At 41.2% G+C, this 26,187-nt stretch overlaps 1 protein-coding gene across 1 annotated transcript in view; it reads right to left on the bottom strand.

The window, feature by feature from the left end:
- SLCO5A1 (solute carrier organic anion transporter family member 5A1) overlaps window positions 1-26,187 on the bottom strand; it is a 110,556-nt gene that overhangs the window by 41,423 nt on the left and 42,946 nt on the right. The window contains exons 2-3 of the mRNA XM_077808974.1: window positions 19,101-19,233; window positions 9,018-9,241 (exon numbers count right to left, since the gene is read on the bottom strand). Of these exons, the coding sequence (XP_077665100.1) occupies window positions 9,018-9,241; window positions 19,101-19,233 (357 nt within the window). The remainder of the gene's footprint in view (window positions 1-9,017; window positions 9,242-19,100; window positions 19,234-26,187) is intronic.

The raw sequence follows: 26,187 nt of genomic DNA, 5'->3' as shown, positions 1-26,187 counted from the left end.
CCTCCAGAACCCAGCCATGCGCCCACCCACCCCCAGCCCAGATTCCCACAACCCCTTCCTTCAGAGCACAGCCATGGGGTGCCCCCCAGCACAGACACTTGCACCCCCTCCCCGCAGAGCCCAGCGTCAGGGCCCTCCCAGCCCAGACAACTGCACCCCTTTTCCCCCCAGATGCCTGCTATAGAGTGCCCCCCACCCCAGACATCTACACCGCTTCCCCTAAAAAACCAGTTGCGCCCCCCCAACCCAGACACCCACACCCCCTCTGCCCCGAGCCAAGCTGCAAGGCCTCCCCAACCAAGACACCTGCACCCCCTTCCCCCCAGAACCCAGCCATGGGGTATCCTCCAGTCCAGACACACATACCGCCTCCACTCCCCTCCCCTCCAGAGCCCAGCTGCAGGGCCCCCCCAGCCAAAATACCTGCACCCCCTCACGCCCAGTGCCCAGCCACAGGGCACCCGCCAGCCCAAACACCTGCAACCCCTGAGCTCAGCCATGGGGTATCCGCCAGCTCAGATAACCTCACCACCTCCCCCCAGAGAGAGAAAAAGCCTGATGCTGCGTCCCGGCAGAGTTTGTACAGAGTTTCCTGCATGCCACCTCCTTCCTTCAGGAAGTACTGAGAACCACAGCCACCTGGAATGCTCCAGCTCCCCCTTCCCATCCTCCCTGGCAGTGTCCTGTATTTGAGAGCTGGAGAGGTGGGCTCTGCTGGGTCCAGTGGTCCCTAATGGTAGCCAGCAGCTCTGCAGCACCAATTCTGCAGAGAAAAGGGAAATTCTGCACAGAACATTAATTCTGCACATATTCTGAATTGCGCAGTGGCGGCAAAATTCCCCCAGGAGTAATAACAGTACCTTAAAGGTAAAAAAACCCAACGTTGTAATTATCCCAAAAACAAGCACTTAAAAGAAATTTGAACATGAGGAGATATAGAAATTAATAGTCAAGGCACCTAAACAACCCTCACTCTGCCCTGTAGTGATACCATGTGATAACCATATAATTATGATTCATGCATTTTCATGTTTATGGTCCTAGATTAGACAAAAGTGATTTTAAAAACTATTTTCCCGTTCATGGTGTCACTACAGGTCAGAGTTTTCAATTAGCCTTAACTCCAGTTTAACATTTTCTTGTGTGGGAATGTACTGATCCCAAACCCACTGAACACTTTAATGGGCTCCAGATTGAACATATTACAGAGAAGATGAATGGTTGAGTTGGTGTGCTTGTTGGAAAGCACGTATTGTGGGGTCTAGTATTCTGAGGTCAAATCCTGCTCTCCTTGCTCAGTTGACTGCAGTGGGATTATTTGTATGACCAAAGCAAGACAGATTTAGGCCCTTATCATTTCAAAAGTGGTCATGTTGCAAATCAGCATGTAAACTGTCTGTCTGCATCCAATTTTAATCTCTTCTAGTCCTCCAAAATTCTACTAAATCAATTATAGATGGGAGGATTTATCATTTTGATCCAGTTTCAAATGTTTTCTTGCCAGCTTTACAAAGAAAAGTATTAAACTTTAAATATAAAATTTGGTGGAAAGAATTAATCCATAAATTGTGCTAAGAAGCTTTCATTTATTTTGAAACGTAAATGTTCTAGAATAGCCAAGGTAGTTAAACCTGCATCACTATTATTGAACATTTATGATATTGCAATGTCAAAACAGAAAGAAATAAGGTGACATTGGGGCAGGAAGATATCGATGCAAATGTAAGGAGATGGTGTTACGGTTTCTTGACAATGCCAAAAATATATCAATAAACATTTTTGGAAACCAAATTAGAATGACAAGGATGAAAAGGAAACACTGCTAAAATTTTATGATAGCTATATTACAGATTCAAGGCTTAAAAATACAAGTTTATCACACATTCAAAAGGAAATTTAAGAGAAAAATATCCAATTCACTACAATAGCATTAACTCCTAGTGTATCTCCCATTCCTCAGTCTGTGGGGTGATTTTTAAAGGGGCTAGGGGGCTGTCAATGTTAATTATAGCCCTAACTGGGTCAATTTTTTAAAATAATTTTTGAAGGACCTCAGATATCACAGCAGAGGGTCTGGGCTCCCAGGGTTAGCCAAGCTGCTGAAAAGAACCGCTAATGTTGGGCTGGTGGAGGGGAGCAGTACAAATGGTCCCCCTGAGATAAGGTGGAGGACCAAGAACCTCATTTTCCTTCAAAACCTGGATTAATAGGGAAGGGAAGCAGAACAAGCACCAGTGCACCCCACCAGCAACCACGCAGCCATGACCGCCCCCAAAAATATGTGGCTGGCAGCCTCCCAAAGCAGTGGACTTCTGCTGCTGGGAGCATGAGACTAGAGAGGAGGAGGCAGGGAAAGCCATGGCTGATTTTATTGCCACTGGAAACTGGATTTCAGTTTGCCTATTTGGTGTTTTTAAACATATGTAGTGAGCAGCTGCTGTGGTGATGAGCACAGTAGAAAACCCTAGATTGACAGGTCACTCCCACTGCTGCCTGCTGGCAGGGCCATGCCCTGCGCTTTTCTCTTCTTTGAGAAGGGAGCCTTACAAAGCACCGCAAAAAGGGAGAGAAGATGAGGACTGTGACTGGCTAGTCCATGTCTCCTAGCCCAACCTCCCTCAGAGTTGAGAATTCAGTATAGCAGTTTTTGGCATTCTCCATGATCCATCTGTAATTTCATGAACAATCCCATCAGAGAGAGAGAGAGAGAGATGAATTTGGTTTTCAGTAGTGAGTTGGAAGGAAAACGATGCAATAATTAGGCACTGAACAATAGTTCACAACAGAGTGAATGGTGGCCAAAACATGGACTATATTCTGTTCATTCTAACTTCCAGAACAATGGCCACCACAAATAGAACAGTCCTTTTATTATGATGATAAACTAAGTATTACCTCTAGAAATAAGATGAAACCAAACAGTGGAAGCTGAACTCTGGACTCAGGATTGAATCACAGTATCTCTATAAAATGCCAAATCCAAATGTCACAACACTTGGTAAAGTTCATAGTTCAATCTACATGATGTAACTCAGTTTCAGGAGTGTTTGGATTCAGGATTTTGGTATAGCTCATTATAGAGATACTAAATTGATATTTTGTGCTGGACTTCTGATCTGGGGTTTTAATTTGAGTACATTTCTAGTCACATCTTTCAGGTTACTGAGAGCTCAATTTAATATGCTAAAGTTCATTATTAATTAAAAACTAGCAGCTTTATTTAATATATCCTTTTGGGCTGCATATTGCATGTCTACATAGGGCTAAGTAAAACTCTAAGGATATGTTTACACTACCTGCCAGATCAGCAGGCACTGATCGATCCAGTGGGGATCGATTTATCGCATCTAGTCTAGATGCGATCAATCGACGCCCCCTCCCATCCCCAAGCGCTCTCCCGTCGACTCCTGTACTCCAGCTCCGCGAGAGGCACAGGCGAAGTCGACAGGGGAGCGGCAGCAGTCTACTCACCGCGGTGAAGACACCACGGTAAGTCGATCTAAGTATGTCGACTTCAGCTAAATTATTCACGTAGCTGAGGTTGCGTAACTTAGATCGATCCCCCTGCAGCGTAGACCAGGGCTAAATGTCCTGTACCATACATTAGGTCTCCTATAAAACCTGTGATAGATTCTTCAGAGGCCAACTCTAATTTGATTATTCCAAATTATTGGCTTGAAACAGAGATTTTTTTCTGGACATTATACAATGCAAGTCACCTTGTAACAGCCTCATGCTCCAGCTATATAACTTAATATCAGTATGAGCCACAGTTCTCTGGAAACTAAACTACAGTACTCTAGCACAGAGGATAAAGTTAGTGCAAATTAAACAAATCCACTATGGAAATAAAATGCACATCCAAAATTAGGTTTTCACTACTATCCTAACATGACAAAAACAAAACTCTGTCTGGCAGAAGCTTTATAAAGTTTAATTACATTATGAATAAAAAAAACTATACAAAATGGGTACAATAAGCGAAAAAATTGAAAATAGCTAAATTTGCCAGTCATAATAATTATTTAAGATAGGACAATATGTTGGAATTGTGGGTATAAAATAATGGATCCTTAAAGTCTCTACAATATCCAAGTGTCCAATATTTCAAGTATTATCTTTATTTTTGTAAATAAACAACAGCTTATCACAAGCCTAGTCGTTTGCTTCAGAGTTGTCATGAAACCTTTTGAAATCCTACTGCTGTTTCTTATTAAAACAAAAATATTAGCACTTATTTTTGAATAATTGTACATCAACGGCACAAATATAAGACGACTGTTGTTTAACAAGAACTTGCGGTCTTCTACCATTTTGTCCTTTTCTAAGGATACCCTTTCATTCTCTTACCATGTAAAAAGATTAGGTGGAAGAAAACAAAATAAATCTCTATCAGTTACATTACTTGTTAAAAAAAAAATCACCCTTATAACAGCAATATATACAAGCTACTTACTTTATTTACTCCTGGGGAAATTCTGCACAAAAAATTAAAAATTCTGTGCACAGTATTTTAAAATTCTGCAAATTTTGTTTGTCAAAATAACACAATATAATCACACCAGTTTCAATTATTTCTGGTCATTTATTTCAAAATGCCTGTCAGCAAGTATGGGCATTGGGGATTGGTCCTGCTTTGAGCAGGGGGTTGGACTAGATGACCTCCTGAGGTCCCTTCCAACCTGATATTCTATGATTCTATGTCTGTAACAATACAGACAATAAAAAAAAGATTGAGGAAATGCTTTTTGACAAATAGATTCCTTACTAGGCATATTAACACAGAACTCTGAGTAATAATTCATTTAAACTACAATACAGAACCATATTTCCTGCACCCCTCAGGAGAACTGCAAAGGCTTGGGGGAGTCAGGGGTAACGGAGGAGCTGAGGGAGAGGGAAGTAAATTGTTGGGAAGGAACCTGGGCAGGGTTGATAAAAATCAATTAAATCGGATTTTTTTTAATTTAAATAGGATTTTTTTGATAAAATGCTTTGAGGAAAAAACCTATCTAAAGACAGTTTTAATTAAGATACTAATCTCCTGATTCCCAGTCCAAGTGTCTACTGAATTCCTGACGTTTGCTATTTTAATGGAAGACCTCAAGCACTGAGCCAGTAGCGTGTTTCTCCAGTGTCTTCTGACTTTTGCAGAGAAATATTTGCCCATTATAGAATACGAAATTGAACTCTTTCTAGGTGCAGGACTGAAGTCTGGCTTTAGCAAGATCAACCCAGCAATTCTGAAACTTTTGCTGTGTCCTCACATATAATGGACTATCAGCATGCTGCCATTCTCTTTTGCAAAAGTGATTGGAAACAGTATGAAACAGAGGACTGGGAGATGTGTAAACGCCGAAGTTCAGGACTGTCTGGATACAGGCCCATTTCTATTTAAAACATATAATTTAGAAAGAAAAGCAGAGATTATGATATAAATCCACTTAATTGATGTACCTGAGGAGTTTATAGAATGTTTAAACTCAGTACAGTATTTATCTTCTATACCATGCCAGCTGCAGGTTAATTAATCTAATTGTACAATATGCTTAGCTGAGGTAATTGCTGAAGGGTACGCAGGCACAGTGCCATACAATGAAACTATGCAACCTACATAGTAAAAGGAAAACTATGAGTCCATCTGTTTGTGTTCATGATTTATCGGCACTTATGGGATCAAACCTTGGTTTATATATTATACACCTGCTCTGGCCCAAGATACTTACACTGTACAGTACTCTCTATTTTCCTTCATATGTTATACCCAACTTTCTCTTTACTCCATTCCTTTTATTTCTTCTTCTGAGTCTGGCTTGGACTTCTCCTCAAGAGTTGAAATTATGTTTGTCCTTTACCATATTTTTTGTTTTGATTTGCTTACAAGGGCTCAGCTCCACAAAAGGACTTCAGCTCCTAACTCCATCATGTAGGTGCCAACAAAACTCTTAAAACCCCTGCTCGGCTACTGCCTAGTTATGGAGGCTCCCAAAATCCCTTGGTGCTTACATTTTTTTATGTTAAAGTCCCATGAGCACCTATATTTATGCTGCTGGGCACAATGCCTCAATTTAGGCACTGAGTGCCTACCTCACACCTAAGCCCCAGCAGGACTCTCAAACCACGTGAAGATCAGCATTCCCACACCTATCCTGGCTGCAGGGCCCGATCCAGTAGGCATTCTCAAAAAGTGCCTCTCTCTCAGAGGTGAGTGCCTTAAGCACCGGACTATAGAGTCATACTATCTCTCTGGTCCAATACATATTTTTTATATAAAGTGGAATGGCTTCGAGAGATAGAGAGACCCCCTCTCATCAGAATATCCCATAGTCCATATATTAAGGCACTCACCTGAGAGCTATGAAACCTATGTTCAAATCCCTTCTCCTCATCAGGTAGAAGAAGGAATTGAACAAAGGTCTCTCATATCCTGGGGGAGTTCCCTAGCCACTGAGCTAAAGGCTAAATGTGGCTTCCCCATCCATTGTGTGGATTTGGGTGTGTACTGCCACTGTTTTTACAGGGAAGGGTTAGGCACCTGACTCGAGGCACCCTGTTTGAAAAGCTATCATGATTTAAGGCAAATCTCTTTTCCTTAAGCAATCTCAACTTGTTCAACATCTTTCTCACCTCCAAAATATAGTGCAGTTCTTAACCGTTCCACATGGTGAATCTCTCTTGTGGTGAAACTGAAAACTTTTAATACAATAGCCAATACTGGGGTGATTTACTAATGTTTTCAGTGACTAAAAAATTGTGAATTGATCCCTATACAGTATGTACCATTGTTATATGTAGTTAGGATGAGTACATGAAACAGAAGGAAATATGAAACTACTGGTTGTTATTCCTTCAGAGTAAGTATCTGGAAGGATCTCTCTAAAAAAATTAATTTGTTTTTCTTCTTTATTGTGGCCAGGTGCCTGTACAAACAGAACAGGCCCTTCATCTTAAAATATTGTGCGGTTTGAGAGACTTGGGCATGTCATGCTGATAACAGGAAACGTGCTCATGTTTCCCAGACCTCCCAAAGCTAGTGACACACTCTGGACCTAGCCAGAGAGCTCAGAATTACTTCTGCCAATGGCATGCCCCTAATGCCTGAAGAAAGAAATCCAACTGGCTACATCGACTTGTGAAAACAATTTTACCTAATAAAAGCCACTAGTGCTGTGCGGATAGCAGTCTCTAGAGAAGTAACTACATCCAATTATTTGCCTCTGAATCCATTATCTTTTGAGCCCCTCTGAATGCACCATTGTGTCATCACTACTCACCTCTGATTGAGAAACAAAATGAAGGAAGTTCTAAAGAACGTGACCTTGTACCTCTGTCTTGTTTGCTATGCACATCTGGTTATGACCCAGTTATTGTACTGCCAAGACAACCAGCACACAACACAATTATGGCCCTTTTGACTTTCCATTATTTTATCAATTTTCCACAGAGACTAACAGGACTTGCAGCTGTTATAACTATACACATCTGAGAGATAGCAAATGCCTTGCAAAGAAAGGTATTACAGATGTGGGCGGATGCTCCTTACAATTACATTAGAGAATACCATTAGTATGGTTAACCCCTTGTCTAATGGCTAAACAAAATGGTTAAAAGAACAGATTATTTATAAATATGTGATCAAAATTCAGGACTGTCACCAACACTAAGAGCAATTGTAACATTCAGTCCAGTGCTAACTGTACATCTAGGCTATGTCTACATAGCAATTAAACAACTGCAGCTGGCCCAGATCAGCTGACTCGGGCTCACAAGACTTGGGCTCTGGGGCTATAAAACTGCAGTGTAGACATTCAGGCTCAGGCTCCACCTGCAGCTGGCCCAGGTCAGCTGACATGGACCAGCTCTGGGTGTTTAATTGTTGTGCAGATATACCTCTAGAGTCGGAAGTTCAAATTCTGTCTAATGGCACAAATGACAGGAGCTGTCATGGTCTCTTCATAGTTCCCATTGTGCTAATCAGAAAAATGCCACAAACTTGGCACCTTTAACAACCACTTCACAGGTACCCAAAATTAGAACAGCAATAGTATAAAGACCCAGATGGATTCACAGAACTGTAGCAGAAATCTTGTCCTGTACCATTCCACGTTATGCCTTACTTAATTAAGCCTATGCTATCAATCTCTCTTTCATGAGCTCTAAATTCACGCATTTTTTAAAAAGTGACACTATTGCCTTTCTTCCAGTTACATTTCAACAATGTTTAGACTTTACACTAATAGTGTTATTGAATAAAATGTAAGTCTAGTATAATTACTGGTGGATCCCTTTGCTTTCGTGAGTATTATTATTATTTCCTGATTTCAGAACCTGACAAAAACATAGCACTCTGAAAGTAGACCCATAGAAACTTAATATCGAACTGGCAGAAAATGTATATGGAATAATAAAATATTCCACAACTTATTGCCCCAACACAAGAAAAGATGATGAGCAAGGATTCCTTTTTCCATTTTTGACAGACTATTACAAGTAAGAGGAGCACTTTATTCCAATGAGAATAATATGGCTTCAGTGAAGATGTATATATTTACATTAAAGACTGTGAGGCACTCAGATACTATGATAATGGAGGTCATATAAATAAGTAAAGTAAATAAATAAGATAGATAGATATGGTTTAGCCAAGCTAAAAAGCTGTAGAAAAAAAACTATTCATTTTTTTCTCAGCACAGAAGACATTTGTTAAAACAAAGCACATATGTTACCTCTCTGCAGCTAAATATTAAACACACTGTGATAATTTAAGGAAAAGGTATTCATATTACTGTGCTTTCAGCATTCAGTATGTCAATCGTAACTGTGCTTTATAATTAGAAGAACAGACCATCTATTAAAACTTTTCTCCTCAAAAATATCCATCTCTTTTTAATATCAACAAGTATAATATGGCCAAATTCTGCCCTCAGTTAAATTCATGCAGGTCCAGAATATAGCCCTGTGTACGATCTTAAACCCTATTGTACATGTGCTCCTTTAAAAAAATATATATGCTTTACCTTTAACATTCTTTCCAAATCCCATAGAAGCAGGAATTGAACTATCCACTTGTCTTTTGCTGTTGGTTTTCTCTTTCATGACATCATCATCACTTGAAATGTCATCAGAGCTCATCTTCTTTTTCTTCTTCTTTTTATGTCGCGGTGGGAGCTTTTTTGGGAAAGTAAACATTGGGAATATCACAAGGAGCATTGCAATGGCACAAAGGAGGAATCCACTCCACCTAAAGTGAGGAAATACGAGTAACAGTTGAGAGCTAATGCATTATGGAACAAAAATAGCAAAGAAAACTATGTGGCTATCACTTTCTGTAACTAGATAGAAAACCATATTTCACGCTAATGTTTGGAAAACCAATAAAAATATTAACAGAACAGAAGAGTCAACACAAAGCTTCTTCTGGGGTACTGAATGCAAAATGAAATCAAAGGAAGCATCTATTAAGAACACCACCATCATTCAGTTTAATTTTAAAAGAATTTACCTAGAAAGTATCAATTGATATGACAATAATGTCACTTTTGTGCTCTCTAGAGTTTATTGCTTTCAACAATACCATACCAAATATTGAGGAGATGCTCTTTATTCAGATTTACTTAGCTCACACTCAGGCAAATTCCCACTGAAATTAATGGGATTTTGCCAGATTAAAAAATGGACCTTTGGAGACCCGAGCCCAGGGTTCCCTTATGCACAGATGGATCTCTGCTTTCCCATAGGCAGCAGGTATGATCAAGCATTTATAGAAAAGCACAGTCTCATTCTCTGGATCAGACGAAGGCATCTTGCAGGATCAAGTGTGTAGGACGGAGGTGAATGGCTGCAGGAATGCAGATCATCCTCCCTGGAGCCAGTAGCAGAGCCAGGTTTTGAGCAGTGGCAGAACCAAGAGGGACAATGGGTCATCAGTAGTGCCACTTTCAATTATACCTACTGGCTTGAAAAGGTGCCACAAATACATCTAAAAGTCAGTGGGTTGGGAGAGAGGAGGGTGTTACACCCCCTGCCTGCCACACTATAAGGCCTGCCACTGCCTGGAGCCCATAAGCTTTATTAACTTTCTCCAGGATCACCCTCCATGCAGGGAATCTTCCCCAAAAAGGGATTTTAGGGACAGGTGCCAGCTGGCGAATCCCACACTGCCAGCTGGTAGCCATATGGCACCAGAGCAGGGGATATAGGATAAGCTCTTGAGGTCCTTCCTCATCTCAAGAGATCTGCAGTAAGGGGAAAAGGTTTGTGGACTCCTGGTTTATTCGGGGGGTGGGGGGGAGGGAGGGGGGGGGGGGAGATTGTGAAGTTTCCTGTCCCCTACCTGGGTGTTTCCATAAAAAAGTCCAGCCTTAAGGAAGGAGTCCACAATTTGCCCAACAGAACTGCTCCAACCTACTGAAAACATATGTCTCAAAAAAATACTGAAGTCTTTGGTCCTGATTCTGATCCCTCTTACATGGATGTAAATGAAGAGCAGATCCACTGAAATCAATGGTGTTACACCAGCATAAAACCAGTGTGAGAAGAGAGTCAGGCCCCTGCACTTCAAATCACTGTTTGTAGGGCTGAATTTCACATCTCTGTTCATCACCTGCACCTAGGGACCCAGCACCACTCACATAAAGACACTGAACCGAATAGTATACACTACATATAGGAAAATAGTCACAAAAGTCAACAGGAGTATTTACATGAATAAAGGAAACAGCATTCGGCCCCCTTTTGCAATGCACAGAGAAATACAGGATATAATTTTAAATTGGGCCTAATCTGACATACATGTATGTGTGATGACTTGTGTGCCATGCAAAATGGGATCAAGAGTGGTTACAGCTAGGACAAGCCAGGCACTAAAAACTATGCAGATAGCTTTCATAATGGCTAGGAAAACTGAAGTGATGGCAAGTTTTGGCTATGTAGTTTTGATAGTAGGTAAACAGAAAATCACTCCTTTCAGCTGATAGAATACATAGAGAAGTTTGCATTAGAAATGGGAGTTTTAGGAGGCACTATCACACAGAGAATAAATTCGTACAGTGCATCAAAATACAGTAATAATTCCTTTTGGGATCTCAGGGCATGTCCACACGCAGCTGGGAACAGGCTCCCTGCATGGGTTCCCAGACACGTGCTCACTTTGCTTGAGCTAGCACCCTAAAAATAGCAGCATAGCTGGAGTAGCAGGGGCGCAGCTTGGGGTAACTGCCTGAGTATGACCCTGCCGGATCCCTGGGGACCTACGCAGGCGGCTAACCCAAGCTGCTACCTTGGCTACACTGCTATTTTTAGTGCACTAGCTTGAGCGATGCTAGTGCATCTACCCACTTACGCTGGAAAACCTCGTTCCAGCTGTAGTGTAGACATACCCACCAAAACATAAAGCATCGATCAAGGGGCTCAATGGGGAGTGTGGCAAATTGCCAGCACTACTTTGATGGGTCTCACGCTTTCTCTTCTTGGGGAGGGTTCAGGACACCATTTCTCGCTCCTGAACTGGGGTATTAACTGCCCCACTAGTGTCCTAGAGGAGAGGAGTGGAGAGGGAAGGACCCAGGCCCACCCTATATTCTGGGTCCCAGCCCAGGGGCCCTAGGGATAACGGTAAACCACTTGAACTAGCAGTTCCTACACCTGGGCTACTTCCCTTCCTGCACAAACCAGGTGTCCCTTTACACCTAGGGTCTTGGTCTTCTTAGCCCACCACAACACTTCTTCAAATCTCCTCTGCTTCCCTCCAAACTGCTCTCTGCTCCAACACCAATCCACTCTGCTTCAACTCCTCCAAACTGCTCTCTACTCCAACACCAATCCACTCTGCTTCAACTCCTTCCCTTGTCTGATTAAAGCAGGAGGGTTTTATCAGGTGACTGGCTTCAGGTGCTTTAATTAAACTATAGCAAACTTTCTTCCCTCTACAGGGCATAAGGCTCCCTTCTAACACGCTCCTGCTGGCCCCGGTGGCCAGCCTGTATTCCACCTTGGTCCCAAGGCCCATCGGGGACATTAGTTGGCGGCTCCTTCACGGAGCTGTGAGCACGGGCGTGTTTTTGACACGGTTCATCCCCATCCCGGATACTTGCCCTTTTTGCAATGTGAGGAAAACCCTGGCACACGTATATTTAGAGTGTGCCAGACTACAGCCCCTTTTTCGGCTCCTCACAAATATTTTATTATGCTTTTGGCTCCACTTTTCCCCTCACCTTTTTATCTACACGCTCCCCATCCGTGGTCCCACAAAATCGCGAGATCTCCTGGTTAACCTCCTCCTAGCCCTAGCTAAAACAGCCGTTTATAAAACCAGAGAGGGGAGATTGGCTAATGAAGCGTCCTGCGATTGTAGGGCCTTTTTCCGATCCTCAGTACATTCACGTATCCGGGCAGAGTTCCTCTGGGCGGCGTCCACCGACTCCTTTGACACCTTCGAGGAGCGGTGGGCGCTGTCTGAGGTTCTTTGCTCAGTGACCCCGTCTGGTTCCCTCCGCCTGACCCTTTGACTGAGGGGAAGAGCAAGAGACCCCAACCCCAGCCGTTGCCGCTGTGGATACCATCATCATTGTAACCTAGGAGGGGTCCTATAACACGTGGGTGTACTCCTCCCCACCCCAAACCGCCCACCCCGCAGCTGCGCCCATCTTGTCGGGCACTCTCAGGAGAGGAATAATCGGTGACACTGGGCATGGCACTAGGTAACTCGAGGGGGTGGAAGACCACGAGTGTCGAGGAAGCCCCCCCGCTCTAGGCCACCAGGTAACTCAGGAGGGTGGAAGACCACGAGTGTCGAGGAAGCCCCCCTGCTCTGGGCCCAGGCTAGCCTGAACACTTCTCCCTCTTGAAGGCTGCTGTGTTATACCTTCTGTTTGCTCTTGTTTTGTTGCATAGTTTTGCTTTATCCTCTTTGGTGATTCTTTGTAAGTGTTACACAAATAAAATTCTTTTCTGCTTCAAAAAAAACAAAACAAAACACTCTCCTGCTGGCCCCGGTGGGCTAGCCTGTATTCCACCTTGGTCCCGAGGCCCGTCGGGGACATTAGTTGGCAGCTCCTTCACGGAGTTGTGAGCACAGGCGTGTTTTTGATGCGTTTCACCCCCATCCCGGATACTTGCCCTTTTTGCAACGTGAGGGAAACCCTGGCGCACGTATATTTAGAGTGTGCCAGATTGCAGCCCCTTTTCCGGCTCCTCACAAATATTTTATTACGCTTTTGGCTACATGTTTCCCCTCACCTTTTTATCTATACACTCCCCATCTGTGGCCTCACAAAATAGCAAGATCTCCTGGTTAACCTCCTCCTAGCCCTAGCTAAAACAGCCATTCATAAAACCAGAGAGGGGAGGTTGGCTCATGAAGCGTCCTGCGATTGTAGGGCCGTTTTCCGATCCTCAATACATTCATGTATCCGGGCGAAGTTCCTCTGGGCGGCATCCACCGACTCCCTTGACTCCTTTGAGGAGCGGTGGGCGCTGTCCAAGGTTCTCTGCTTGGTGACCCCGTCGGGTTCCCTCCGCCTGACCCTTTGATTGAGGGGAAGAGCGAGAGGCCCCAGCCCCTGCCGCTGTGGATGCCGTCATCACTGTCACCTAGGAAGGGTCCTATAACACGTGGGTGTACAGCTCCCCCCCACCCCAAACCGCCCACCCCGCAGTCGTGCCCATCTTGTCGGGCACTCTCAGGAGAGGAATAATCGGTTGACACTGGGCGTGGCACTAGATAACTCGAGGGGGTGGAAGACCATGAGTGTCAAGGAAGCCCGCCCGCTCTGGGCCCAGGCTAGCCTGAACACTTCTCCCTCCCGAAGGCTGCTGTGTTATACCTTGTGTTTGCTTTAGTTTTGTTGCATAATTTGCTTTATTCTCTTTGGTGATTCTTTGTAAGTGTTACACAAATAAAATTTTTTTCTGCTTCCAAAACAAAAAACAAAAAAACACTCTCCTGCTGCCCTCTGACCATGCTGTATCACATGAGGCACCAGTCGTCTGTGGGCAAAATACTAAGTGCTAGAGATGACACAACTGCAGCATTGTACGTAATCTTGTACTTACATGATAGATATCAAAGAATTGGACAACAGACTAAAGAGATAAGGAGTTTCAATATTAACAATGAGGAACGAATAGGTCCCTTCTGACCTAAATATCTATGAATCTATGAATAGGCAAATGACATTTACATTAATTAGAACATAGGAGATAGAAAATTTTTTAGTGTTTTGAAGGATAAAGATATGGGGCACACCTCAAAAGGTATCTTAACAAGTACTAGAGTCAAACAGAAGTAATGGAAGCTAGGAAAGATCCAGACAGTGCAGAAGAAATTCCTTTCAACTTCTTGTGTGGAACAGACAATGAAAGGCAGCATTAGAAGATCAAACTTATTCAATGCATTTTACAAAGATGTATTAAAACGACCCAGAATTCAATAAGCTGAGCAAAATGAATTTCTACTGAAATTCAGATGAAGAGTTAGAACAGTAGATGTCCTCAGAAGGGCTCTTACTGGATTCAGTTGACCTCATAATGTCTAAACCAAATTACATTTCTGCATAATATATGTTTGTAAGGAAGAAAGGAAGGGTTGTTGTTTTTTCTAATAAAAAACAGAACCCACGGCAACCAACACTTTCTCCCTATAGTTACATTTACTCTGCAATATTATCTTCATACTTATTATTATTTTGATTATTAATATAATTTCCCCTAGGTTTCTGTGACAAGTGGATTTAGGCACTTCACAGTTCTAACACAAGCAAAGAAAGACAATCAGACAGTACATTACTTCAAGGGAGACGGTTGAGGCTGCCAGGTCCCAAATGTGACTCTTCTTAAACTTCAACCTTATCTTAAAATGTATCGCTACTTTGGAAAAAAAAATATCAAACCTTTGAAATAAGGACTGCAAAATGCTTAGAATTTTGAGATGAAAATCAATCAAATAAAATCTGCCCAAATGACACTCCCCTCCTTGGGGGAAATTTCTGGACCCCCATAAAATAGATGTTAGTGGCATGGATGGCTACATTTTGGATCTCCCTGCAACTGGACTAATGAATGTGTCAAAGGAACGAGCACATGATCCTGCACCATTAAAGTCCGTTTTTAAAACACCCATTAATTTTAGTGGTTCAGAATCAAGAACCAAACACACATTGCTCAGAAACAATTGCCTAATACTAGCTGGCCAAATTCTTTTACAGACTCTTATAATAATTTGCCAGCTACTTTTTCAATAGTGTTTCTCTACAGTGGATAAGTTGGAAAGCAAATTACTTCAGTAAATGCTTCAGGACAGAAGTTTATTTAAACTTAATCAAATGTCAAGAAGCTTGTGAAGCCAAAGTTCAAAGACCAGCCTCTGGTCCTGAACAGGAATATTCCTGAATCAGTATTTAAGGGGTGAAAAACAGCTAATCTGCAATACCATGAACAGATCAAGATGACTGGAGATGGAAATCTACTTATTAAGGATTATGTACTGATTTAGGCAGTTCCTGGAAGGACTAGGTGGATCATATGGGATTGGCCTTTTACTTCTATGTCATTTTTTGTTCAAATTTGGCACTAAACAGTAGTGACCATCTCATGGCTTTTTGGTGACCTAGTCCAATTTCACCATCACAAATGGCACATGTTTTGGCAGTCTCATCGGATCAACCAAATAATGAATGGGCATGTAGAAAGAAACACACTCTTGCTCAAAGTGGTACCAGGTCAGAATTAAGGCACATTGGTGAAGTAATATGGAAGACATTTCAGTGCTGCTGTCCATGCTATGCCTGTTCTGTGGAACATTACTTACCAGTAATTCATATTCTATAATTATAATACCTCTTTGCTCTTTTGTTCATGCTTCCAACAAGTGGCTTGGATGGAATTCTCATAACTGAATATTTTAAGCCATTAAGCCTCCGCACCAGTGGATGACTTGAGCATACCTGCTGATAGATGTAATACTTACCCTACACGTCAGTTCCTTTTAACATCAAAATGGTAACACAAAAGACATAACAAAATATCCCCATCTCTGTAGGTAAAATGGGTGGATGAATGAGAGCCTATTAAAATTATTTCCCTCTGAAAATATCTCTCTCTTGTCCAGGGTAAGTAATTTTGACAGATCCTACTATTGGAAACCAAAATGTTCTAGGGATGTTTCAGAATAGAAATAGGAAATGAAAAAAACTGTTATAGAAAAAAAGGAGAACGGATATTAACAACATTCCAGTGCAACAGGCATGGAATGCAACATTAATAAGAAAAAAAAAAACTTTCTTTCACATAGTTGGGAAAAAGATACCTGTCAACAAATAGATAACACAGAAAAACTAATATAGAAATTTCTCTTTAAAAATATACACCTACAGGGCAGACAGAGTAAATCTCCACTCAACTCAAAAACAGATTTCATAATACATATCAGCCTAATGTGGATACATGGTGCCCCACTTTGGAAAACTATACAGTACAGATACACCCATTTGGATGCCCAGCAAATCATTTGACAAGTACTAATCTGAGGCTCACTATCATTTCTGACATATCTCTGGCCAAATAAGCTTCAACATGCCCTGAAGAATTGCTAAGAATTAAACATATTTTGCACTTATGCCTTTTACTCAATATCTCAAAGCACTTTTTGATCACAAAATTAACCCAGATAACACCTCTGTGAAGTAAGTAGATAGTAAAACTAAGACAGACTGGTTAAGCCCAAGGTCACACAGTGAATGACTGACATAGAACTCAGGAGTATGGATTTCTAGTCCACTACAGTGAAAATTCAGTCTAACAGCCATTTAAAGATCATTGTCTTGAACATTATTTCACTGGATTTAAACTAATAAAACAAAAAACCTGAATGGATCTTCTAAGGGCTTTACTACATTCCAGAGAAGGAATAATTTCAAGACTAATTTGTGGAGGAAGGGGTTGTCAGAATTAGGTATATACACACCCAAGATATGGCTACAGTCATATAGCAGAAAGTATTAACCAGGTTGTACCACAGCTCCAACTTGGTTTGGCCTGCTGGAAATGGTGACATAGTGTTTGTAGTGAGAATAGATCTCAGGAAGTCCAAGACTGATGCTGAGGACATTTGAGAGTTGTTGATCTATTGGCTGAGGCTTTGACCTGAGCCAGAAGGAATAGCCTTCCAAGGGAAGCAGTGGGGGCAAAAAAAATCTATCTGGTTTTAAGAGTAAATTCGATAAGTTTATGGAGGAGATGGTATGATGGGATAACATGATTTTGGTAATTAATTGATCTTTAAATATTCATGGTAAATAGGCCTAATGGCCTGGGATGGGATATTAGATGGGGTGGGATCTGAGTTACCCAGGAAAGAATTTTCTGTAGTATCTGGCTGGTGAATCTTGCCCATATGCTCAGGGTTTAGATGATCGCCATATTTGGGGTCAGGAAGGAATTTTCCTCCAGGGCAAATTGGAAGAGGCCCTGGAGGTTTTTCGCCTTCCTCTCTAGCATGGAGCACGGGTCACTTGCTGGAGGATTCTCTGCTCCTTGAAGTCTTTAAACCACAATTTGAGGACTTCAATAGCTCAGACATAGGTGAGGTTTTTCGCAGGAGTGGGTGGGTGAGATTCTGTGGCCTGCGTTGTGCAGGAGGTCAGACTAGATGATCATAATGGTCCCTTCTGACCTTAGTATCTATAAATCTATGAATCTAAACCTCCAAGTTGGAGCTGAGAATCAGAGAGGAACTGCATCAAGGATCTGGCAACAGTAAAACATAGGCATGCCACTTCATCTCTAACTTATATGAACCAACAAAATGATTCAAAGATACTGCAGTATCTACTGAACTGAACCAGCAAGGAAACCAGTTGGTCAGATGCGAAGTGTATACTCCCAGGTGAAATAATGGACTACAAAATCTTCAAAGACCACTTATTTGAGGCCTTCATGACAATTTCAAGTCAGACTTATGAACTGCTTTGGGAAGGCCAGCCAAAGCCTGATACACTCGCTTCAGAACCTGACTGCTCATGGTGGCATTTCCAAGCAAATCCCACATGCTCACCAAGTCATTATGTTCCCAGACATATTCCATAATCATGACAACTGTTATACCGCAGCAGCAGCTAAGTACCCACCAATCGTTGGTGAATGATTTTAATGATTTGTATCTTTAGCTCTGTGAGTTCCAACCAGTTACAAACTAAGAGTATGTCTGTACTAGAGCTAGAAGGTGTAAATTCCAGCTTGAGACATACCTGCACTAACTCGGATTGAGTTAGCTTGCTAAAGATAGAGTGTAGTCAGAGTGGTACAAGCAGCAGGAGGGGCTAGTACAATCCTCTCCATATTTGGGTCAGCTAGCTGCTCATGCTGTTGCAACTAGACTTCTATTTTTAGTGCTCTAGCTCTATCAAACCTAGCCCACGTATGTCTCCTTGAGTTGGAATTTACACCTTCCAACTCTAGTGTAGACATACCCTCAGTCATATGAGATACAAGAGCTGAGAGGTGTAACAGTACAGTACTTAATGGTTGGAGAATGTCTTTAGCACAGTGTTAAATGTATAATTAATTTTAATATACAAAGAAATTATTCAATAAGATGTTCTAATACAAAAATACCTATTTTACTCACATCTGCACAATTCATAAGAGCACATGGGGCTGTATGTTTTGAAGTGATCCTATTTTTTTTTCCCTGGGCAGAGCACTGCTCTGGATCACCACATGATCCTGCCTCGGTGTGAGAGCAGTGACCCCATACATCTAGATATGCTGCTGCTGTGCTATATAGTACTGGTATTTCATCCCACCTTTCCTGTACCATATGCAGAGCACCAATCAAAAGGAGTCCTGCAGCAGTAGGAAGATGGTGTCATTGTATCCATTTAATAGTATGTGTTTGTGTCTGTCAATAGCAAACCTTTCCTGCCTGCTAGGTCTGTACTGCTGAATCCTACGGCGATCCAGTAACTGTTAGCTACGGTCTCTCTCCTGGCTTTCTTTCTACATATTTCAACAGGCAGTCGAGATATCTCATATTTCCCAACGAATGATTGGGACCTGTACCACTAATAACTCATAGTCAGTGTTGAAAAACAGTTGATTCTTACCAGTTTCCAATGAATCGAGGGTCACTCTGGTCAATATAAACAGTTGTTCTAGGATCAACATAAAAACCAATAAGAACTCCTCCTAGTAAATAACCTGCGGCAGGACCAAGTGCTCCCATTACATACATGATGGCTACAAAAATACAAGAGAAAAACAATACATCAGATCATGCTAAGTCATGCATTAGTAATAAACATGCTTTTCAATAATTCTTTATATTTAAAAAATATGCTGCAGAACAGGAAATTGGGGATTGATTCACCAAAGGACATAGGCACCTACCTGCCACTTAGGTGTCTAAATTCCAGAAACAGGCCCCACTAGAATTCACAAAACCCTCACTCAGCCACTTCCAAAACCTGTAGGGGCCTAAAAATGCCCAGAGACTATATTTTTGCAGTGCAAGTTGCCTAGGCACCTACGGTTCTTCCTCTGAGCGTGTACACTGCAGTCCCATGCCAGAAGTTTGGATGCCTAAGCCCCAGTGTGATGCATGAACCAGGAGAAGATAGGTGTCCTTCCGTCTCTCTTGCCTGCCAGACCCAATGTAGAAAGGGTGTTCAGAGCTTGCCCACCGGATGGGGCCCCTATAGGCGAGCTTACCCAAAGCAGCAGCTGGTGGGAGGAGAGAAGGAGCATCTCCCTTATAACTTTTAGACCACCGGTTAGGGTACTCACATTGAATGTGGGAGACCACCCACTCTACCTCAGGGGGAGAAGGCATTTGAACTGGGATCTGCCACCTCTCACGTGAATGCCCAAGTCACTGGGCTCTAGGATGTTTTAATGAGGGGACTCCCCCAGTTTCTCCCGTTGAAGCTTTTCCACAGTGGCTAAATAATTAAAAACATAAGTCATTAGAGGAGAGGAGCTGGATCCCCCACATGAATGCTCCAACCACCAGACTATAGACTCATTCTCACGCTTACATGCACACTCTCTTCTCTCACCCAATATGCTTTCATGAGTTATCCACAATGGAACACACACAACAGGAACACAGGCACAACAGGAGAGACTGAGGGATTCCCCACATCAGACTATCCTATAGCCCAGGGGTTCAGATCCCAGTTCAAATCCCTTTGTCTGATCAGATGCAGAGGAGGACATGAACCAGAGGTCTCCAGCATCTAGATGAGTACCTTAATCACTGGGCTAAAAGTTCTGAGGGAGGTCTTCCTCCCCAACCCCTGCCAGCCTTCTTGCTAAAATGTCATGGACACCTAATGCCAAGAGAGGGTTTGCATCTGAGAATCCCATGCAGAATGTGGGGCCTCCCAGCAGCCCAGATTTAAGCAACTATCTCCAAGACAAGAGCAGGAATTAGTACATACCCCTTACTTTAGCATCTCCCATTGGCTAGTTTACGCAAGGAGCCACATAGCATGCTGGCTTTTGGAATCCTATTCTGAGGTGCCTATATCTCCCTGTTCACTGTATGGGCAGTCTATGCGCCAAACTCAGGCTTTGTGAATCCCAGTAATTTTCTAAGCACCTAACAGTTAGGCATGGTAATGCTCAGTGCCATCATACCTACATTCCTTTTGAATCTAGAGCCCAGGATGTTAGCTTGTGACACTCCACATTCAAAAGCAAGTTTTGCAATGCTGTAGGTGCAGTCCTTCATCACATTAGACAACTGGACAATATCCATTCCATTATGTTCACAGATGAGTGAAATTTTCAACAAGAAAATTGCACCCAACTTACATGTCTATAACTGTACGCAAATGTACGCATGGAATTTAGGCCCAGACCTGCAAAAGTATAGGCTCCTAGTTTTCATTCATTTCAATGGAAATTAGGCATATAAATATCTTTGTGGATCTGGGACTTAGTTTCAACATGTAGTGCTTAAGAATAATATTCTGTATATTTGGTACAGTTAGCCAACTTACATTTAATACATTATTATGATTTATAAAAGCACTCCTTTTGTATAGGACAGTTTTGTTACTATATATGTCTCATACTATACTCATCCATCAATCTAGATGGCTGCTAGGTAATTTGTCCTCCACCAGGTAGATGAGGTGACACTGTCTTGGATCTGAACAGCTACTGGGAATTAATAATAAACAATAGTTTGCTCTTCTATAGCTCTTTTCATCAGTAGATCACAAAAGTGCTTTACAAAGGAAGTCAGTACCATTATCCCCATCTTACAGAAGAGAACCCTGAGGTACAGAATGGCAAAGTCATCCAACAGGCCAGTTAGCATCAGGAAGAGAACCCATGGACTTATGAATTCCAGTCCTGTACTCTATTCCCCCTAGGCCACACGACCATTCAGTAGTAGAACAACATCGGGCAGGGAAGGTAGAGAGAGAGAATTAGTAGGACACTAAAGCTTTCAGGATCCAACAAATCATACTTTAACTTTCTTAATGAAAATTTGGTCTTGAAGGTTTCTACATGAGATGTGCACGTTGTTGCTATGTATCTTGTAGAGCATATCTTAATTATACGATTTCTATTTATCCAGTCTATTTATATCAGAACTTGACCCACTCAAATATGCCAGCTTTAGAGACTTTGAGACTTCTGTGCCTGCCATAGAGAACAAAAATCATCCTCATTTTCTGGAAGGTTTTATCCTTTTGAGCTAGTACTTAATCATTCTTCTAACATCTTAGGAATGAAACTTCCACTTGACATCATGCATTTCCAAGAAAGTGAAGGTAGTGAAAGGTCTTGTTTCAAGTAGAATGTCGAAGTGTGTTTCCACAAAGTCAGGAACTGTTGTTGGTACAAACTGATAAACTTTAAGACAAAGGTCTCTACTGCAATGAATACAAAGGGTGGTTTCGTGATTGCTCAGAGGACTAAGCTGAGGGTTCAAGTTTGGAATGTGTGAGGCTCAGGCCAGTCTCAGTCATTTAAATACCCTTTGGAACCTGGCAACAGATGGTGAGATAAAAGATCCTTTTTTCCTCTAGGCCCCTAATGTTGCCACTCAGATCCACAGGGAGCAGAAAATCAGGTCCTTGTGGAAAAAGAGGAAAAAGGCAATGCCAATCTTAACTGCTGACTAGTTCAGATCCCTTCTATGGGAACATGAAGGTGGATTACATCTGTTAGTACATGTAATACACTGGTTAAGGGCATGGGGACATATGTCCCTCTAGCAGCTGGCCCACATAGAAAATAATAGCCTGCTGCTCTCCAGCAGTTAGTGAAGTAAATTTACCATTATAGCTCCAATGGTAAGAACTGATGGTAAAGTTTATCACTTTAGCACAAGTGGTAAGGATTTGTGCTTTTGTTGCTGAAAGCCCAGAGTTTTATCTTCACTAAAAACTGAGTTCCTTCTGGATGGATTTCAGAAGATCAGAAAAGTTATCAAAACATTTTAACTGGAGCATGTTTAAATGTTTAGTTTCCATTCTGTTAGTGCCAAGGAGCCAGGTGTACATGCTTCATTGGGCTTAGGAGAGGACATTCACAGATATAGAATGTAGGTTATATGCCTTTTACGGAGGGAGTTTTGGCACCCAAAAGTCTTCAAAATAACAGCTTCTATAATCTTCAAGGGGTGGGATCTACACACTGGACATTGGGGTTGATAGATAAGTAAAATGTGAGAAAGCTTTGTTTTCTAATTCTTTCAGATCAGATTATGCATTTTGTGTAGAGTATTTCAGATAGATATTTGATTCTGTAATCGGTTTGAAAATGTTTCTTGTATTTTTTTATATCCTTTGTATTAACATTTTACAAAGTTTAAAATACAAGTACAAAAATATAACCAATTGTGACCAGATAAATATAAAACAACATAAGGCAATACATAATCAAATAATCATACTAATAGCTGCATTTTCATTAAAAACTGTAATAAAAGAATATTAAGGTTACAAAGTCAAAATCTCAAAAATTTTGAAATGTCAGAATTAAACTTGCCTATGCAACCTTAATTTGGCCCCTTGCACATGTGCATTATGATATAGTCCTTAATTACAAGATCACAAACTATTTTCCATGGAAACCCTGACTCATCCCCTGAAAACTTTGGATGCTGAAGCTGTCCAGAAAAAATGAATCCCAATGCAGACACCAGATATAGAAAGTTTTAATCCAAATAGTTAAAGTTTGGCAAAGTAACAAGCAACTGAAAAACAGGGTCTTATACTGGAAAGGGTTAGGTAACCTTAACTACAGGCTATGCTACTAGCTTCTCCTACAATAAACATGTCTGATTCAATAGCTTATTCATATAGCATATCACCTACTCAGAGAGAGCCCCAAATCCATATATCATCTCACAGGTCAAAAAATACAAAAAGGTTACCAAATATGCCTGATTAAATCCAACTAACTTGTACGTTTTCATCTTATGATTTGAAAGATGTGACTGATGAAAGGGCACATTCTTGTGGAAAAAAAGAAGCCTGTTTATCTGAGATCCTCATTATAGGCCCAACAGCCGAATTTAGCCCTCTGGCTAAGTACTGCCTATACAGGAGACTGGAATGCTTTTACACTGCAAATTGATTAAATAGACTTATTAGAGTTCTTAACTTCTTTTCTTTAAACAGAACATCTTTATTATTTATGGAACCCTGATTAAAAATAATTATACTTTGCCAAATTTCTTGTTACTTACAACTTGGACTATGTGATGCTGTGAATCTTACAAAGAGATCATGACATGCCCAGAAGGCTTTTAATCTCTACAAACTGATTTGGCATTTTAGAAACATGCAGTGTTCCTGAAGCCATTAAATACTACATTTTTTTCTAAATACTAAGCAATTTCTTGCTGACACATTGCTCATTTGTTTGATCCTTGAATAAATAAACAAGTATGTAACTGTTACCATCAGACTCAATTCTACATAGCCCATGTTATCTCATTAGTCTATCAGGCTTTATCTTACCTGCAATATTCTAATTAAACGGAACAGCCTTTTGGTACATGATGTACAATTTTTCCATTCATTTTCTTTTTTTAAGTGAACGAATTTAAAGCTCATGAAAGTGAGAGACTAACAGCAGTTCTCAATCTTCACCTGCAATAAATCTATACATTCCTTTCTTCTCTTTCCTCCTTCTCTCCAATTGTCACACTCACTTGTTTAATCTCTCTTAATTAGACCATAAACTCTGAGTAGAATTTGTAACCATTAAAAGTCAATGGAATAACTCCAGAAATTAGCAGAATTTGCCCCATTCAGTATATATCAACCAGAGCCAAACAAATAATTCACTCTGAATAATTTATGCAATGAATTGAGCCCCTTTTTCAGCAACAGCACAATGATTTCATCAAATTTATTCATTATTTATATTTCTTCAACCTTTTTGCCCCTCTGGATGGACTGCAAACAGTTCTCTGAAAGTGCAGAGTTATTTAAGGAAAATATTTTTGCAGTGTTTGCCCAGCTCCAATTCCATCACTGAAATACAGCTACATACAGCATGCTGAAGTGCAGCAACACTACTCAGCAGCTGTATTATGTATGGTTAGTAACTCTGAAGAAGGTTTAATCGTAAGCAGAAATAGTGTACAGTAGAGATAAAAATAACAATGTACCCTCCATTCCATTAGAGATGGGAATGCTGCCTAAAATTTCAAATGTATTTTAGAGATACTGTATATTGTACAAGTTCCAAGCTCCTCTAAATGTATTTTACTGGCAAGATGCATCAAACATCCTGTGCCTTTTAGACAAGAGATAAGCCTTCATGCTTCAGGATATAAGCCATTACTAACTGATGGGGGTGAGTAACCTAGTAGACAAGTTACTCCATAATTGTCTATTACAATGTTCTTGCACCTTCTGATTTGGAAAAAAAAAATCTAAAATTTTGAAATTCTCCTTGAAAAGGAATGGAACTCCACCTCTGAGGCAGTCTACCTGGTGGGCTGCCCCAGAACAGAAGATCCTGGAAGTCCTCCAGTCCCTGCCTCCAAGGCAGTCCAGCAAGTGGGCTGCCAAGGAACCAGGCAGGAAAGCTGGCAGAAAACCAGGCAGTGCGTTATTGGAACTTCATTTAATTGAACCATCTCAGCAAAATGTTTCCATTTGGAAAAATCGGAAAATTCCCACATGAAATTTTCTGACAGGTTCTAAAGGTGAATCTCTAAAGAATAAGTTGCTGTGAAACAACATCTATTGTTGTTTGTATTGTTAATGGTTATTGTTGATCTATTTCAACATCAAGCTAGGAGGAGCCATGATGGCCTTTTACTGCAATCCCATCCAGCTGTCCATGGCCAGGGAGGGTTGCAATGATGCACAGCCTTGACTGGGGAGGTTTCTTGATTCAACTAGAGTGAGGCGTTCACTTTAGATATAAAAATAAATAATTTTCTTTTTTTTAAAAACAACAATTTTTTATCAGGAAACAAGTGCAAAAAATGAAATATGTACGCTCTTCACAGATTTCCTATCCTGCATAACTGATAGAATATCTGTGTATTAAAAAAATACCTTTATGAAAACAAATTGGATGGCTAACCCTAAGAAGCTCGAAGAAAGTACATAAAGATATCACCAGCCAGGCTATAATTCTGGCATTGACCTCACCGGTTGCCTCCAAGACGTCATCGTTTGCACAGCACTAAAAAAGTCCAACTAATGACAGGATATACAAGATCATGTTTTTGGAGATGGCCTCTTAATGTGATTGTCAAGGTCATCTAGTAGAAACCCTAAAATTTTCCACTATCCAGCAACAAAAATTGTTCGAGAACATAAAAGATAGAGAAATTAACTTTAGCGGGTTTCCAAGGATATCTTTTGGGTTTTAGAATGGTGTGTGTATATATATATATACACAACTCTGTCACAAGACTTGTTAACATTTTCTTAGCAGATGACATTTTTCCATACCCGGATCAGCAGAGATTAGGGATGGACTAAAACCAGTACCTCCAATCTGAACCTTCAGAATTTCTGGGGTTTCAAATCTGAACCCCTGGATCTGAACCTACACTTATGGTTTTGATTCAGCATTAATAAAAAAATCCCCAAAAGGTAATAGTGTTTCAGATTCAGTTTGGATGAGGCTGAAACCTCGTCCCAAGATGTAAGAAATCTTGTAAGGACATCTGATCCCAGGAGATTTCTGGTCCTGTTG

This window comes from Eretmochelys imbricata, chromosome 2 (assembly GCF_965152235.1).
Source record: "Eretmochelys imbricata isolate rEreImb1 chromosome 2, rEreImb1.hap1, whole genome shotgun sequence".
NCBI classification, from domain to species: Eukaryota; Metazoa; Chordata; order Testudines; family Cheloniidae; genus Eretmochelys; species Eretmochelys imbricata.
Note: the sequence above shows the minus strand (reverse complement) of the source record. Positions and strands in the feature narration are given on the sequence as shown.